The sequence below is a fragment of the Toxotes jaculatrix genome, chromosome 19, assembly GCF_017976425.1.
Source record: "Toxotes jaculatrix isolate fToxJac2 chromosome 19, fToxJac2.pri, whole genome shotgun sequence".
In the NCBI taxonomy this organism is placed as follows: Eukaryota; Metazoa; Chordata; class Actinopteri; family Toxotidae; genus Toxotes; species Toxotes jaculatrix.
In genome coordinates this window covers 5,406,096-5,422,725 of record NC_054412.1, presented here as the reverse complement: position 1 = coordinate 5,422,725, position 16,630 = coordinate 5,406,096, and the positions used below count along the sequence as shown (strand labels likewise).

Sequence of the window (16,630 nt, the reverse complement as noted above, 5' to 3'; positions counted from 1 at the left end):
TAGTTTGTCTAAAACTTTTTGTTTGCTGTCCTTTAAAAATAGGTTTGGTATTATAATTACATTAAAATGTTTATAAGGAATCACAAAAGCTTACCTCACCTGTGTGTGTGTGTGTTTGCCTTTGTTATTTCAGGCAAATGTGGAGGGAGACAACTGTGACCGCTGTAAGCCCGACACATTTGGGTTGTCGGTACGAAATCCTCTGGGCTGCAGCAAGTGTTACTGTTATGGCCTCACACACTCGTGCACGGAGGCACAGGGACTGATCAGGATGTGGGTGAGTAGACAAATCAGTTATTTCTTTAACAGTAGTCAGCTAAAGTATTTGGCTGAAAACCATCAAGTGACCCTAAACAACACTTACTAGTCTACAGGGAGGAATGACATAGTGCTCCATCTTTAAAGAGCAGCATCTGGACCGAATCCATGTTCACTTATGATCTCTCTTGCCGCTAACGTGTTATCAAACAGAGTCTATCCAGTAGTTGCCTGTAAGCTGTGTTTGGTGTACACACTGTCTGTGCCAGCTTCCTTGCTGAGACAACATATTTGACAGCTGGCTGCCTACAACTGACACTGCATTATGCCAATGTTGTAAGCTTCATGTCCTTCATTAATCATTATCTATGGATGATCAGAGGCTTGTTCAAATATTTAAAGTTATTAGATCTAATTATAAGATGCGTAATTCTTGCACAGTAGAAAACTAATGGTGCTGGTTACTTTTTGCAGCCTAGCTTTAGAATTATTTGTGGGCATCTCTTTATAAGCCCAAAATCTTACTGGCATAAACTTGATTTGTACCCATCAAAATGCAAACATGAGTGAGAGAATTACATTATGGACAAAAGCTTTAAGTCAAAAACAAATATACATAAGTGCAGTGACACCATCAGACCGTCAGCAAGTTAACAGTCAGTTTTTGAGTGGCAGCCAGTTTTTTTTTTTTTTTTTTTAATAAAGGCTCTTCATCTCAGAAACGGTTGCCATCTGTGATAAACGGGAGTTTCCGTGGTAACCGTAGAGTTTTCAGATGGAGTTAATTTGAACGACAAACATTCACTTCATTTATTGTTCACAGAGAGAGAGAGAGAGAGAGAGGGGGGGGGAGAGAGAGAGAGCCGGACAGAGAGAAAGACTGCAAAAAAAATGGAGAGTTTATTGGAAAGAGGGAGATTTTCTCTGAACCACTGAATCGTGAGATTACACTGAGTGGAGTGGGACATACACACACACACACACACACAAACACACACACACAGTCACCAAATCTAGACACTACTCACATACACTATACAAACAGTGCACATGCATTCACATGGACAAACATACACTCATAAACTCACACTATGTGGGATTACACTGAGGTTAGGGGAGAGGGACACATACAGAAACACACGCACACACACACACACACACACGCTGTCATACATGCATACACATCCTGTTTTGTGGTAGTTATCCCTGATGGGAGAACTATGTAACTGTCTATGGATATTTACTGGTAGGTAAATACTGCTGTGAAGATCTGCACTAATATAATTAATTAATTACTAATAGAAACATGTATAAAGAACAGAGATAAGATGAAAGCACAGATAAGAAAAAGCCTTTACAAGGCTTCTCTTCTCAAAGAAAAGAGCGTTTGCTGCTGACAAACAGCAGCATTGTCTAATTAGTTTATTAATTGGTAACTTATCCGGTCATAGAGTTCTGAGCTGTGAAATAAAGGAAACATTAAACAGAAAGTCCTGAACAAACTGAGTGACCACCTCTATCTGTGAGTCAGTAACTGTTAAGCTCCAAAAATTAAAAAATGTCTGTGAACTCTTAACTTCCTGAAGCGCATTAGTCCCCAGGAGGTGTTCAATTTTGCATGTGGTTCTTTCTATAAGGATCCTGCCATGTTTTAATAAAGCCATAACAAAGAGCACCTATTTCTAAATAATAAAGAGCCATTACTTTAATAAATAGATGAAGCCAGCAGTGTTATGTGAAAAGGGCTGTATGACCTTGCAAAGGATGGAGAACTCCTTATAAGCTGAATTCAATGATAGTTCTGATGGTAAAATACACATGCTTAAAGAAAGTGAATGAAAACACACACTGAGCTAAAATTTGCTTTTCTTCTTCTTCTAGGCAAATGCAAACAAAGGAATAACACTGTGTGAAACTTCAACATTTTCAGTCTTATTTATAGAAGTTGTTAAGATTAAACTAACATCAGTATCTTATCAGTATTTTACTGAAGCAACAGCTCAAATAAACAAAAAAAGTTTTGTTCCTGTGACAGCAACAAAAAAAGTTTTTTTTTTTCATTTAATTTCAAAGTTGAATCTAAGAAATTGCAAATGAGAAAACAATATACAGTTTATAAATGTTTGGAATTGATTTCATTTTAACTAATACTTAAGACAGAAATTGGCCATTTTCCATTCCACATGCAGCTTCCTCTGTATTATGCAGTCAGCATTGCCAGTGTGTCCAAACTTCAGTGACTTAATAGATTTCAGATTCTGTCCACTCAACCAAAGAGCCCTCTTTCATAATGCCTGGGATATTATTCACACAATATCCACATATCAACACAGCTGGACTACAGCAGCAGAAAGAGATCCAGGCTCGAGCCGATGAATCTATTTTTAAAGCGGTCCACTCAGCCACAACCCACAGTCAATAATAAACCCTGATATTATTCAAGTAATATTGAAATATCAACACATAAAGTGGGAGACAGAAAGCATGAGAAAGAAAGGGCTAGATTTTCTCCACACTGTCAGTAATAACTCAAATAAGTTTCGCATATCAGCTAGAGATAGAGTGATGCCATCAGTTTCAAGTTATATTCTGAATGGGAAGATATTTACATTAATACCACTAGTATAAATGCCAGTTAAGAGGCATTTTCTCATACTTGAAATGACTGGAATTTCCTGTACCTGATCAAATTAGTGTGACTGTTTAACAGGCTGTTTAAGGCTAAGAAGAGCTGCATTGATGTATCCTCATTAGTTTGGATGTTCCACTATCCCCTGTGCCCACAGATGAAACAAGACACAGAGGAAAGAAAGAAAGAAAGAATACTGAAATTTTCTGTAACAAGGCAGGAGTCTCAGACAAAAAATTATTTGAAACCGATATCTGCCAGAGTCAAAGAATGGTGAGGGTGGAGCATTGTTTGAGTCAGCATCATTAGGAGGTCAGGGAAAGAGGAGTTTGTGTGACTTAACAAAAAAACGGAAGATACTGACTCCAAACACATGACCCATGTTCACCTGATTTACAGGGTCGTGTTATCGTATACAGTGTAACTTATGTTATATTATAGAAAGGTGTACCACACCACAATCTGTCATCTCTGAGTCCGTTCATGTTCCCCACTGTAGTTAACGCTAAAGCCAGAGCAGACGGTGCTCCCCCTGGTGGATAAATCCAACACTGTTGAGACGAGGAGAGGAGTGAGCTTTCAGCACCCTGAGATCATCGCCCATGCAGAGCTGGTCACCTCAACGCTCTCTGAACCCTACTACTGGAAGCTGCCGGAGCAGTTCAGAGGCTCTATGGTAGGAAACCTCAGAAGAAACCTGTTGACCAGTTTTTTTTCTTACAGCAATTTTTAATTCCCAAACTAAACAATAATGTACAAGATTTATTTCATCCATATGGCTGATGGACAATGGACAAAAATGACCACTAAGGACAATCAGCACTGTTTCGGTGGTGTTTTTAATGATTTTCCTATGTCTATTTTTTTTTTTTAGATCACAGCATATGGTGGCCAGTTGAAATATGCAGTGTACTATGAGGCCAGAGATGAAACTGGTCCTTCCTCCTACGAGCCTCAGGTCATCATCAAGGGTGGTCCAAACCGGAGCATCGTGATGACTCGCCACATGACAGGACTCCAGATCGGTCAGCTCACCCGCCATGAGATCGACATGACAGAGGTACAGTAAGGCTTTGGATAAAAGCTCAATGTTGGAAGATACTTGAAGAAGTATCCGAGTTTTGAGTCTTGTTGTTTGAGTATTTATAAACATTAACTTTTATTAAATACCAACTAAAAAAATAAGGGAGCTCTGTCTGTCAGTACAAACAGGATTTATTACATTGGTAAAGGAGTGCTATGGTAAAATTGATTTGTCAGTGTAATCACTGTGTGTGTGTGTGTGTGTGTGTGTGTGTGTGTGTGTACAGCATGAGTGGAAGTACGCAGATGGCCGGTCCATGACTCGAGAGGACTTCATGGACATTTTGTTCTATGTGGACTACATCCTAATTAAGGCATCACACGGCAACTTGATGAGACACAGCCGGTAAAATACACACACACACACACACACACTCTTCCGTGCACCTCCGCACAGTGTTGTCCATTAATAAATGTGAAATTTGATGGCTGGCTAAATGATAACCTATGGGAAAAACCTCCCTCTCATTTGTATCTCAGGGTGTAATAATGAAAATGAACTCTACTGAAAGCCTTTTCCTCAGCAGAAACATTATAACCTATTGCAAATAACCATCATAGTTCTCTCTGGATATCCCATGTTTATATTATTATCCTCTAATACAATGATTGATGATTGATAAGTTTGTGGCCTAAGGTAGAAGGAGTCAGTTTTAGAAAACCTTTCAACGTAGTCCCCGCCTGCATTTACACACTTAGTCCAGTGACCGTGGAGCATACGGATCCCTTCTTTGTAGAAGGCTGGCTGGCTTCTTGGACCTCCAGACAGTGCCTCACTACTTCTTCTTCTTGGGGAAGAGGTAGGAGTCCGAGGGGGGGCAAATCAGGCCAAATCAGGCCAAGGGCCTCCTTGGGTGATAAACCCTTGAGTCTGTGGTTGCAGATGACTTCATGAAGGCCGATGTTTATTTTCTCAGACAGTGTTGACTTGAAATTTTCAATAATCTGAAACAAAAATACCACAAAAGTTATTAATCAAACTTTGTGCATGATCACTCAACGGGTTGAACTGCACGTGATTGTAACGAGAGCTGTGCAACTCATCTCCTTATACCTCAGGCCACAAATTTATCAGCCTTGTATAGCTGCTTTGATATGATGAAGGGCAAATGCTTTAGCTTCACAATTTCCACATGTCCCAACAGATAAGTGTCATTAGAAACACACAAATACACAGCTGTGAAGTCATTGTCATTAGATCACTATATTAATGGATCTTTGTCTGCTCTCTCTCAGTATTTCCGAGATCAGTCTAACAGTGGCGGAGGAAGGACGACCGACCAAAGAGAGTGAGAAAGCCCATCAGATAGAAAAATGTGACTGCCCAATGGGATACTCTGGACTTTCGTGTGAGGTGCGCACAGATATGCCCCAGAGCTATGGAGTACACTACCTATAGATATCAGGGAAACCAGCTCATGAAATATTTTTTAAAAGAAAGCAAAAAACTTATCCCTTCACTTTAGATTTAACGAGCTCCGACTTTGCTGATAAAGGCCTGAAATTCTTTTTTTTTTTTTTTGCACTTTGCTTCTCACTTATCCACTGCTGCACTTCTTTTAAAAAGTTCTGTAACTCAGTATTTTTAATGATTTGTGTGATGAAAGTTCTTCAGTGCAGCAGCAAAAAGTACACGACATTAGATCAAATAAAATATCAAAGACAACGAAAATACAAAGTAATGTATAGTAAGAATATTATAAAGAAAAGACAGTGTTTGTATCATCTCGTGTTGAGAAACCACATTTTTTATTTAACATACATTCATGCAAACATTAGTTAGTGACAGAGTCTGCTGAGCTCTCTCTCCCTCTCTCAGTGCTCAGAGGAATGAATGTTTTTTTGTCTGCTGCCTTTCTGCTGAGAGAGAATGTAAACATGGAGGTCATAGCCTGGGCTTTCAATAGTATCTCACAAGTTTCCAATTTACATTAAGTTCAGAGTTTTAAGCCTCTGTGACGCCTTTCAAATTCTCTTATTTATTTATTTATTTATTTATTTTTTGGCTTTGCCTGGCCGGGATTAAGTCTCACTGAGCGCTTTTTCCGCTCAGTTTTGATTTTGTCAAAGCAATTGACTTTCAGCTGCGTCCAGCTCCTTCGCTTAAGCCACAGAAAGCATATAGCAGTGACTCAATCTTTAGTTTAATGAGGATTTTGCAGAGACGGCTTATGATATATGGATGCAACAGCTCTGGGCAATTCCACTGGACAACGTCGCCTGAGAGTCATTTAGGTATTATTGTGTTAATCTCAAAGGACTACACGAGTTTCCCGCAAACTTTTAACTATATTTTTCAACCTCTGTTTCACTTTGTCGCCTGTTACTTAGAGTGCACAGAAGCACCCGTTTTTATTGTCTGAAAAAAATCAGCAGTGTACATAATTTAGAAGCTACGGAGCCTGTTGAAAAGGCACCAAATGGAAGCCAAATAGCAAACGGTAGCTAAACTTGAAATGTTCAGGTCGTAGAGGGCTTGACTGACAGATGGCCGTTCTATTTGTAGCTGCCGTCGTTGTTAATAAAGTATTTTTAAACAGGCGTTTAGCGCTAGCAGAGGGAACAGATGGCTCTTTAAATGGACTCCATTAATTATTACTGAACAGGAGAGAGAGGGAGACCGAGTTACCTTGCATGTGTTTGCATGTATGTATAAGTGTGCTGTGTGTGTGCGCGTGCATGCGTGTGTGTATGTGCGTTGGGCGTGTATGTGAGGGTGTGGGAATGTGTGTGTTGAAAAGTTACTGAAGGGAATAACTATTAATTGTATGTGTGTGAAAGAGAGTGGTCAACAGTTGCCTGGAGAAATAACAATTAGGGATGTGTGGGTCCTTGTGTGTAGTTGTTTAGAGCCTGTGTGTGTGTGTGTGTGTGTGTGTGTGTGTGTGTGTGTGTGTGTGTGTTCCAGTATCATGCACAGTGTGTGTTTACTATGGGAATAAATGCTATCAAAACTGGATCTTACAGGATATTCGCAACTGTGTTTTGGCTTTTCTAAACCTGTGTCTCCCTTTTTTCTCTTTGTGTGTGTGTGTGTGTGTGTGTGTGTGTGTGTGTCTGCGTCTCTCTCTGTGCAGGAGTGTGCTGCAGGTTTCTACCGTCTTCGCAGCGGTTCCCTGACATCTGCTCCAGCGTCCAGAGTGCCCATTGCTCCCGGCATGGGCAGCTGTGTTCAGTGCCAATGCAGTGGGCACTCTTCCACCTGTGACCCAGAGACATCCATATGCCAGGTAAATGAGTGTGTGTGTGTGTGTGTGTGTGGGGGGGGGGGGGGCTTCTGCCGCTGGAGACCCTCATACAGCCATATGCCAGGTAGCTTGGTGAGAGGAAAAGGTGTGTGTGCGTATGTGTGTGTGTGAGTGTATGTGTGTGTTGGGTGTGATGTCAGGTACTGTAATTAGCCCTGCAATAATTAACGACCCCGGGCTGTAATTTCCTCTCCTCTGGATCTGACCCAAAGCTAGATCTCTACTTTTAGAAAGACCGGCGAAGATGATTTTATCCTAAGATATACAGTCAGGACATATTACGCCAGATAAATCTGATTCTTAACAGTTTAACATAAAGTGTATTCAACAGGTATTTTCAGGTAAGTACAGTCACTGGTCAGTAGGTATTTAGATATCTGCTAATTTTCTACTGTAGTTTTCAGTCTTTAAATCTTCTTTTTTCCAGTGCAAAACAAAAGCCTCCAAAAAAGTTGCAAAAGAAAAATGCTGTGCCTTCATAAATGTCTTGATTGTGTGTGTTTTTGCATGTAGTGTCTAAACCCAACTGGTGGCTAGTGAGTTGAATCTGCACACACCATTTGTTAACTGGTAGGCACTTCCAGCCTTTTCACAGTCTGGTCAGTTCTGTAGTCTGAAACCTTTGACCTCAGGGAGCAGCTGATCGCGCAGGTCATCGCTCGGATTTGATCCATTAAAGCCCCGGCAGACTCAGAGAATGTCACTGTTTTGCCACAATTGTACCACCACAGAGTAAACTGCTCATACTGTCAGAAAAATCCATCAGCTGAGGTTAACTGTGCACAGCTGATGAGGAGCCATTTAATTATGTGGTTTGATGTGGTTAGAACACTGTTGCGCTCGGTAACCAGAAAGATAAATCAATACAAACACATGTAAACAAACTCTGAAAGATGCTGATGCTGACAGCAGGTGTAGAATACAGTAGTATATTCTCATGGAGCCTTTTCAGAAAAATGATACCTTTTTTTTTTCCCTATGCTTAAAATATAGTGAGTACTGCAAGTGACTCAGCTCCTTTCGTTAATGACTGCAGCAGTATTACAATTTTTTTGAGCTAACTAAATTTTTGGCAAGAACTTGCTCGAGGTGAAGCGCTGGATTTGGTGTTTGGTCGTGACAGAGTGTGACTTTCTGATTACTGATTGAAGAGCATATAAACAGGACGACTAAAAGGATGAGCAATTATATGAAAGGTCTTCACTCTGATTTATTCAATTTGGAATATAACCATCTTATAACTGTCACTGGCTTAACTGAAAATTTTATTCCTCTAATAATCAAAGGCTTCAGCCATTAAAAAGATGCCTAATATCGAATCAAATAAACGTTTTGGAAGGAATGTTTTTCCATTTGACAGTATTGATTTTAAAGTGTGTCCTCTTACAATAGACTGTAGTTGTACTTCAGTATGGATGCCAGTGTTTTCTTGTTTCTCCTGCAATGTCCTCTGTTTTCTAATTATTGTTGTCTTTTCTCTTTTTCTGGAAGTTTACCTCATCTCTACTTTATTTAATCCACTCGCCTTTTTTTCCACTTCCGTCTATTGTTTCTCCTTCCTCCACTCCCCCATCCTCTACTAATTTTCTTTTTCTGTTTTTTATCTTCCCGATTCTCATTCCCTAAATTCTTTCCCCTCTCGTCGTCATTTGTGTATTTACTCATCCTTTGTGTACTTTCATCTCTCCCCCATTCTTTTTGTCTTTTACCTTCAATTCTCTTATTTTTCTTTTCCCCAGTCCTCCTCTACACAAGCATCTTTCTCTTTCGCACCGCTCCTTAATTTTCTCTAGTTTTGCCAATTTGTTTCTCTCTCCTGTTACTTCTCCCCTCCCTCTTCTCTTGTGTTTGATTTCTGTCTCTCTCCCTCTGCCTCCCAGCCATTTTTTCCTCGCCCATTTCCATCTCGCTCTCCATAACAATGTCATTAGCATTTTCTAACCGAGCGGGCTAAATTGAAAATGCTAAACGAGTTTGTTTCTGTGGTAATTAGTGGTAACGAGGAACACAGGAAGTTAATGGAAATGACTTGCCTCGTTAAGAGGCAACTTCCTGTTGCACTGATTGAAGTTCCCATTTTCAACAAACAAGGCAAACACATAAGACAGGACCCTGGGGATATGAAGAGGAGAGATCTGCATGTTTGTGTTTGTGTACAGTATGTAATACATTGTGAGTTTACATTGTTTGTGTGTATGTGTGTGAGTGTGTGTGTATGATTGAGTGCATAGTATGTGGGTGTGTGTCAGTTGAGTCTGCATTGGTGAGCATTTTCCTGTGCGTTCTTGTTTATACAGCGTGTACGTATTTCGCATAGTAACTGTCAGAATACAAGTATGAATAGGTTGTGTGTGTGTGTGTGTGTGTGTGTGTGTGTGTGTGTGTGTGTGTGTGTTCGGTTGTATAATAAGCGTAGCTGAAAATAAACTGACAAACACAAACATCTCTAGATATGAAAATAGTACTATTGGTTAGGTAAGTGTATGGTTGTGTATGTCATTGTAACCTTGTAGTTATTCTCACAACAACAGGTGAAAGAGATGCTTCAAAGTAAATGAGTATTTCAGATGGTCTGCTTTTCAGAAAGGGAGCTTATTAAACTCTTTGACGTGTGAGATCGCACCTGTCAGCTAACAGCTAGCTGGTCGCTGCTGTGCAGGGTCTCATAGCACCTCATCATGCAGGAGTGGGACTGGGCCAAAAAAAAAAAAAAACTTTCATTACTGTGTGTGGACAGTTACATTTCCTATCAGAAATTTTCCACACTGGATGAAAGTTTGGCCCTAGAATGGCTCAGAAACTGTGGGTGGCGAAAAGAAATGATTAGTGATTTCCCCACTGCTTCAGCAGAGATGCTCAGCACTGCAGAAGCAGCTGCAACCACACTTGGTACTTCCCAGTAACGGTTCAGATGTGTGTGTGTGCACGTGAAGCCAGCAACTGCTCAATCAACTGTTCCCTGAAAAATAAAAGTCAATAAAAATCATCTGATGAGATCATTTTCTCGGTAGAAAAAAAAAAATTGTGAACTGACAGTGGGTAATACTAAGTATGCCACCATTTCTTTAAACACTTCCTCTGGTGTCAGTGTGAACGAACCAATGGTGCCGAGATGATTATCTCACTCACCAAAAAAACTAGTCTCAGTCAGTAATTAAGGAGCGAATGATGATTGTCTTTCAATTAATTTCATCTCATTGTCAAATTGAGACAATTGGGCGCATACAAAGGATTATACACAGCTTAAGAGTTGTACAAAGTTCTTCTTTTTCCTTTCTTTGAGCAGAGGAACAAAATATACTATAACGGGAGCAAACACGAGCCGAGGTGCTAATATACCATTCAATAAGTTGTTTTTTCGTATTGCTCAGGCAAATCTGGTGTCTTGTTTTCAAAGTGCCAGTGGCAGTATTCAAATACAACAGATAAAAGTGTAGTTTAACTTCTGCTAATTTAATTTGAAAATTAGTTTGCTTTAAAAAAAAAAAAAAAAAAAGATGAAAAGCTTTCTCGACAAGCAGCATGAGTTTTTTTTTAATGTCATTGTGTTTCAGCTGCCCACATTATGCTCGCACAATCAATTCTGCATTTAAAACCAACCACTCTCGCCAAGAACTCGTGCTGGGTGGAGAATGATGGGAAATTTGACACCCGCACACTGGGACCAGAGTCTGTTCATTTGAAAGTGAATTGAAGTCAATCGAGTGTCTTCAAAAATGTAACATGAATTTGTGTGTGTGTGTGTATAGAATTGTCAAGACAACACAGAGGGTGATCGATGTGAACGCTGTGCTCCGGGATTCTATGGAGTGGTCCGAGGTTCTCCTGACGACTGCAAACCCTGCGCCTGCCCCCTTACCAACGTGGAGAACAAGTAAACTTTGTGTCTTTCTCTCTTTTTGTTTTTTTTACGTGTTCACTGGAAATGAATTGTTTCTTTACTTGAAAATACCTTGTTTAAAAAGTAAGTCATTTCTGTGGAAAACCTCTTTCCGTGTCTAGTTTCAGTCCTACCTGCGTAGCAGAAGGATTTGATGACTACCGATGCACCGCCTGTCCAGAGGGATACGAGGGCAAATACTGCGAGAGGTCAGACACACACAGAATCAGTCTCGCCATAATTACTGAAAGCAAGCTGAGCTTAGAAATCATCCAGTTGTAATGTAGGTCAGAAAAGTCACCAGCTTCATTTGTTTGCCAAAAAAAAAAACGATAGTGGTTAACCCTTTCCTCCTTGCTATGACCACCCTCCTCTGTCCAGATGTGCCACTGGTTACCACGGTAACCCAAGGATGCCAGGTGGACGCTGCGAGGAGTGTAAGTGTTCCATGTGGGGGGCGTTGCCCGGACCATGTGACCCTGTCACGGGCCAATGCCGTTGCAGGGTCGGGGCATCGGGGAAGTCGTGTGACCAGTGCATGGACAGGCATGTGTGTGGACCAGCTGGAATCATCTGTAAGACTAACACACAGCTTTTTGTACTTTACCATTTTTCAAGTTCCCTTTTCTCTTTCTTTCTTTCTTTCTTTGTTTATCTTTCTTTACCCCACTTTTTATGGCTTTCACTGCCTTTTCATTCAAGTATTCTGACGGTTGAAAAATTTAATATAGATCTTACAGTTTGAAAAGAAATGAAAGGCAGCAGGAGTGCGCAATTTTTACTGGAGAAGTGGGCAGAATAGAAAATGAGCTGAAACTGGAATAATTATGAAGGCCTCTTTGACTAGTGTACAACAACAGATGCTACCACAAAAGTAGCCCAGCATTCCAACATTGGGAGCCACCCTTAATGGACCCTCCAGACATTTTTTTTTCTTTTCTGTTCTCCCTGGTGGCCCCACCGCCCAGCGTTGTCACCTGATGTTGTGATTTTTACTTTATTTTGGCAATGAAATGCAAATGAGCAGTCAAAGCCTTTTTCTCCAGTTGCCATGGGAGACAGGGGATCGTGGCAGAAGTCAGATTCAAGTCATTTAGAAAATAATTTCAATGTCATTTGGAGCTAATTTAAACTTAATATGACCATAATGGCAGGGCCAATTCGGTGCCATTAGCATGTCTAGAGGTAAGTGTATGCGTGTGAATGAGAATATAGAAGAAAGGGTTATAAGACACAGGCTGATGTGAAATTGCTGCTCTCAGGTCAGAGAGGAAATTGCTTGCTCAGGTCTTTATGTGTTCAGACACAAAGCGTGTGTTCATAAATTGGCAGTGCGAGTGCTGCAGTGCACCCTGACACCAAACCGGTCGCCTCTGTGTCCAGACTGTAATCACAAGCCCTGATGGTTTACACAGAGTGGAGCGATCAGACTGCTGCTCACTCGTTGAAGAGTGATTGCGCTCTGGGTTTTGCCTGTGCTCTGCCCTTTCTCCCATTCCATCAGACGCAACTGAGCACTTTGGGAGTCGGCAGTCTTGAGTGAGGGAAATGCAGGTAGCTCTCACATTGGCTGCACAACATCATTTGCATAGAAATGCAGCTAAATTTCAGTTGGCGTTGCCATGTGCTGCATTATTAAAGGATGCCCACATCCATATGAGAGGTACTGTTTGTACTCAAAATTCATTAATATTTTTCAGGTGAAACAAGGTAATATGGCCTCAGGTTACAGCTAATTGAAAATCTGCTCGTAAATGTTTAAAAAAAAAATCCTATAAATCATACTGCATCCTTTTTGTATTTTTGATTTAATTGTATTCTGTTGTATTCTAGCACAATAAGATATAAAACCTTGGTTTAAATCCTACCAAGATTCACTATATCAAACATCTGATCAGCCAGACCAGACCTTATCATATATTTGTTATCTGCGTTGTGTCTAAATATGATTTCACTAAAAATCATACTCCAAATATAAAGTAAGGTGGTGTTGACAGCACAACAAAAGCTGGACTTTGTACAGCTATAAGTTACTGTCTAAGGAGCAAAGGCACAGGTGTGTATTTTTGCACTTGTATGTTGGCATGTGTGTGGATTTGCAGTTTTGAAGCATGAGTGTAAATTCAAGCTGATGTGTAAGTTCACTCAGGTTTAACTGGGCCACTGTCAGGCTTGTAACTTCTGAAGTTCTGCATAGTATGGTGCATAGTAAAAAAAAAAAAAAAATGCAGTGATGATGTGCATCATTGGTCAGAATGAGCTGCTTTGTAGTTTAATCTGTTACAGCTGTGACCATAGCTAAGATTGGGATTTACTGTGTTAGCAGTTGATACGGCTACACTGGCGTGTAGAACTTCAGGGGAGAAAAAGCCTTTCAAGGTTTTGAGTTGTTGAATGTATGAATGAACGCCACGGCACGGCTGAATCACCTCAACAAAGACAAAAACCTAAAACTAGCCAGACTCCCACCAATTTGTGCAGACTCCTCACAGGTGGAGAATCTGTTCACCGCAGACAGCAGGCAGCGGCGGAAGTTTGGCTTTTTGTAAAGAATCACACTTCGTACCCGTGTAGCACAGAGTGTTTCCACCCTCTGTGTACACAACTTCATCAGTGGGATTCTTGAATGGTTTGGATTTGACAATACACTGTACATGTACAATTTGTGTGTGACTGCCTGAATGCATTGGTGTATTTGTGTGTTCTGGTTTTGTCAGATATTGATAGAATAGAAACAGTTTTTATTTTATTTAATTTATCTTTGATTTCCCTTGTCAGAAATTTTAATTTCTTCAATAAATCAGCCTCGGGCTATGGAAGGGGAAGGAAAGTCACACACATGCAATACAGAAAAATGTGTATGCGTGTGTCTGAGTGAATTCCCTGGCGAGTGTGTGTCTTAGTGTGTGTGTGTGTTTTTTTTTTTAGCCTGCAGGGTGTGCTCATAATAGGTGATTTTGCCTCTCTGTGCTGAATTTCATGCATCGGCAGCCCTGTTTTTCTGATGCCAGAGTCACTTAAACATGAAAACACAAACAGTCACCACAATCACACAGCGATTTATTTACAGACTCACAAATAAAGCATATAAACACAGATTTGGTTGTAAAAATACACGTGTTATGACTTCCTTTCTTCCTCTTACTTCTCTCTGCCAAGTCAAAACTCAAACTGTCTGAAAAAGTCGACACACACTGCGGCGCACACTCCCACACACAAACACAAAACCAGGCTGCCTGTCTGTAAACCTCTCAAATAGATTTAGCTGGCCTCATTACACACCGGCCGATGTGTAACTGTGCTTTTTCATCCGTTTCTCTAGCCTGTGATGACGAGTGCTCAGGTCTGCTGATCAGTGATATGGACCGCCTGTATCGCATAATCACTGAGGTCACTCTGACCACACCCCTCCCTCCACCTTATAAGGTGTTGTACCGCTTCGAGAACATGACGGAGGAACTCAAGGTAAAAAAAAAAAAAAAAAAAAAAAAATCTAAAATCAAATATATCAAAAGTCATATAAAAGGCCTTTTGTAATCAGAAATGTTTTCAAATGTCACTCAAAGTGTTAAGGATACTAACATCTTAACTTAATTACCTCCTCAACAACATGATCTGCACTGCTGTTAGACTTGATTTACACACACCAGACTTGATTTACACTCCACTGAACCACTGAACTGGTTACAGTTTGGTAAATTCTTTGTTGTGTTTAAATTTGTGTTATTACCATGTTAACGGCGTCATGATCACAATATATTGAGTTTTATCTGATATGTTTTCTGTTCTTCCATCCTTGCCTCCTGCCCTCACTTGCTCATCCTCTTCTTTTCAGCTCTGTAGCAAAGAGCCAGGCAGTTCAAAAGCCTAGCCCAGGGCCAAAATGTGTCAGACATTTCTCTCTGTAATTCCTTCATCTCTCTGTTTCTCTCCTGCAGCACATGCTGTCGCCTCAGAAAGCTCCGGAGAGATTACTGCAACTGGCCGACTCCAACCTAGGATCACTGGTTGTTGAGATGGACCAGCTACACAGCAGGGTATGGACCCTTTTGTTTTTCTTTTGGCTTGACTTCAGTCCCGGTCATTGTCTTCCTTGCTCTCTCTCTCTTTATCCTTCTTTCACCTTCTTTCTCTGTCTGTAACATAACGAGATGGAGCAAATATAGATTGTGGCAGGGAGTAAGATCATGGTTTAAGGCAAAACTAATAGAAAACAGCAAAGTGTAGTAACTTCTACAACAAGCTGTGTATCACACTACTGGCAGCACAAGGTTCTGCAGTGTGATAATTGACCAAAACATCACAGAAACCAATTCAACTTCTTTTCCAACATGTTGATTAAGTGTCAGAAGAACTCTTAGAAGGATTTGTGACACACCTTAGTTAACCAGCTGTGCTCCAAGAATAAAATCCACGGTATACAGTGTGATGGCACTATGTTTGTTCTGCAGAATGAAAAATCACAGACACATTATAAGGCATTGGGCCCCTGGGCACCCTACCTCAATTAACCTACTAGTGGGGGTAATTTCATCAAACACAAATTAATTTTCAGAATACACAACAAGTAATAGACACAATAACCACAAAACGGAATTGATGAAAGCCTGAGAGTTGGATTTTGGCACAGGGATCCTCTTCAAGACGGGGCTTCTGGATTGGGAAACAAAGCAGGCCCATAAAGTTTTCTTGCAAACAAATTAAATGTTATTTCTGCGTTTGCAAAGGCCATTTTCATTTTAAAAGATCATGCATTGTTTACATCCATATTTGCTTGGTGGCGGTTTTCCTTGCTACCTTTGTTTATGCATTGTCATATTTGTTTCCTGTGCTGCCGCCACCAGTTGTTGATCAGCAGAATAGCACCATCCACATATTTTGTGTGCCCTTATTCATGTGCACAATGCCGGAAAAACAGCAACCAACTCGGTTCCTGTTTTGCCCTTATCTTAGGCCCTTATTTTGGCAGGTTATATTACGATTTAATTACCATCCTTGCTGGTAACATACAAGTATCAGCAAATATAGGTTTGATTTGACAGGATATGAATAGAACAATAGGTCTGTGCCTGATAACCTTGGTTGGGATTGAATCCATGCATAAGTGATTTTAATAAAGAATGTTCTTGTTTTTGCATTAAACATATTATATATCATGTAATATTGAGTAAACAACCGAGAGCATTTCTACATTTATATTTCATACAGAATACAAGGATCTATCTAAACTTTGTTTCTTTACTTTACAGTCTTTAGAGCTACAGTTATGTCTCTAAGAGGAGTTAACCAAAATAGAAAAACACAGTTTGAGTGGAGGGGGTCTACAAGTGCCAAGCAGAGCAAAATAACACTCACATTCATCCTGTCAAGCATCACCCTTTTAGGGACTGGGGCTTTGACATTTCTTGACAGCGATGCTATCACCCACATCCTATCACACACACATACTCACACACAACAGCTAAAATGATATAGCATGGCCTTGTCAAATCACAACAATAATTACCTGCTCTTTCTTTCTGTATGTGTGTG

General features: G+C 40.4%; 1 protein-coding gene across 8 annotated transcripts in view; it reads left to right on the top strand.

The window, feature by feature from the left end:
- The window catches only part of lama2 (laminin, alpha 2), a 150,280-nt gene that overhangs the window by 94,305 nt on the left and 39,345 nt on the right, over positions 1-16,630 (top strand). For 5 of the 8 annotated variants that reach the window (XM_041064267.1, XM_041064265.1, XM_041064262.1 and 2 more), the window contains 11 exons: positions 134-277; positions 3,387-3,563; positions 3,762-3,947; positions 4,198-4,316; positions 5,207-5,324; positions 7,048-7,200; positions 10,968-11,092; positions 11,221-11,307; positions 11,480-11,673; positions 14,421-14,563; positions 15,037-15,135. In XM_041064267.1, the coding sequence (XP_040920201.1) occupies positions 134-277; positions 3,387-3,563; positions 3,762-3,947; positions 4,198-4,316; positions 5,207-5,324; positions 7,048-7,200; positions 10,968-11,092; positions 11,221-11,307; positions 11,480-11,673; positions 14,421-14,563; positions 15,037-15,135 (1,545 nt within the window). The remainder of the gene's footprint in view (positions 1-133; positions 278-3,386; positions 3,564-3,761; positions 3,948-4,197; positions 4,317-5,206; positions 5,325-7,047; positions 7,201-10,967; positions 11,093-11,220; positions 11,308-11,479; positions 11,674-14,420; positions 14,564-15,036; positions 15,136-16,630) is intronic. The other 3 variants (XM_041064268.1, XM_041064266.1, XM_041064264.1) reach the window with 1 other exon arrangement.